This window comes from Myiozetetes cayanensis, unplaced genomic scaffold, assembly GCF_022539395.1.
Source record: "Myiozetetes cayanensis isolate MyiCay16 unplaced genomic scaffold, myiCay2020 scf5-8, whole genome shotgun sequence".
Taxonomy (NCBI): Eukaryota; Metazoa; Chordata; class Aves; order Passeriformes; family Tyrannidae; genus Myiozetetes; species Myiozetetes cayanensis.
The window spans coordinates 86657484-86658871 of NW_026087742.1; the positions used below are offsets into that span (position 1 = coordinate 86657484).

General features: G+C 43.0%; 1 protein-coding gene across 1 annotated transcript; it reads right to left on the reverse strand.

Annotated features, from left to right (window-relative positions):
* Window positions 1-762: 762 nt before the first annotated feature.
* LOC126648915 (histone H2A, sperm-like) lies at window positions 763-1182 on the reverse strand. Its single transcript, XM_050332624.1, has one exon. The coding sequence runs from the start codon at window positions 1180-1182 to the stop codon at window positions 763-765; it is 420 nt and encodes a 139-aa protein (XP_050188581.1).
* Between the last annotated feature and the right edge of the window lie 206 nt (window positions 1183-1388).

Sequence of the window (1388 nt, forward strand, 5' to 3'; positions counted from 1 at the left end):
CACCACCTCTCTGGGCAGGCCAATTGGACTTGATGATCCTTGTGGTTCCTTCCAACTCAGAATATACTGTGAAACTTAAAGTGCGTGGATTCTTAGAGGAAAAAAGATGGACTGGGGGGGAGGGTGAAGGAAAGGGGAAGTAGATCCCTTCTTAAGTTCTTGACAACTTGCATACTCATTTGTACCATGGACAAAAACTGAATTTGTAATCTGTGTTGAGAGAAGACCCGGCTTCACCTGTTTCTGCATCCTTTGCCATAGTAGAGACTTAGTGTCATGATGGAGCAGTCTAAAGAGAGGCAGGTGTTCACTATAGTTTTATGAGCAAAAAGGCTTTAAAGCAGAGGGTTACTAACTTCTAAACCAGAGATAAAAAACCTCTGAGGCACTGAACTAATTGCATTATGAATCTGTGATGGAAGAAAAGTTCATACGAACAGCAGCGTGTCTTGACTCCCCTGCTTGCTTCACAACTGTTACCCATAACATTTTCAAAATTAAGCATGTACTTTTCTTTGCGAAAAAAAAGTTAAAAAGTTATTTGGGTCCTATGCTAGGCTTTTTTTTTTTAATATATATTTTCTATTCCTCCATCCCTGAGAAAAGAAGACCAGTGTTACATTCTAGAAGCTTTATTACAAGCTTTAAAAATGTCTTAATATTAGCAGGAAAAATACTTTACAAAGGAATAAATGCATACAAATTAGTGCTACTGAGTCCCATCATCCATAAGTGCACAGATGAGACCAGGAAAAGCAAGTGTCACTGGCTACCACCTTGTTCCTGAGAAGGAGCAGCATTTCTGCTGGTTTTCTTGGGAAGGAGCTGGGGAAGGATATTTGGCATAACCCCGCCTTGAGCAATGGTCACACAGGCACAGAACTTGTCCAGCTCATTGTCCATTCTCACAGCCAGCACAATGTGCCTGGGCAGGATCCTTTTTTTCTTGTTTTCACGTGCAGCAATCCCTGCCGCCTCCAGGACCTCTGCTATCATGTACTCAATTACTGCAGTCAGGTAGATGGCAGCGCCAGAACCAATCCTGGCAGCGTAATTCCCTCTCTGGAGGAGTCTATGGACACGACCCACAGGAAACAGCAGACCTGCCTTCACTGATTTGCTTCTCCTTGATGCAGTTCCAGGTTTGTCAGCCACTGCTTTTTTCTTTCCTTGTCCAGACATTCTGATGGGTGAGGAGACACAGAGGGTCAGACGTCTTCAAAATAGACAGGTTCTTGGGCTACAGCTAATGTACAGGAAGAGGAGACAACAGAAGGTCAGTTACCCTTTCTCCTCTTCCACATCAAGAAGAAAGCTCATTCTTTTCTTGAAGAAAGAGCACACCACAGTTCATCAATGGCAGAGCTAAAATTTTAACTTCTAACCCT

Coding starts and splice junctions, on each gene's coding strand:
- LOC126648915 (XM_050332624.1), bottom strand. CDS start 1,182: ATGTCTGGACAAGGAAAGAAAAAAGCAGTGGCTGACAAACCTGGAACT.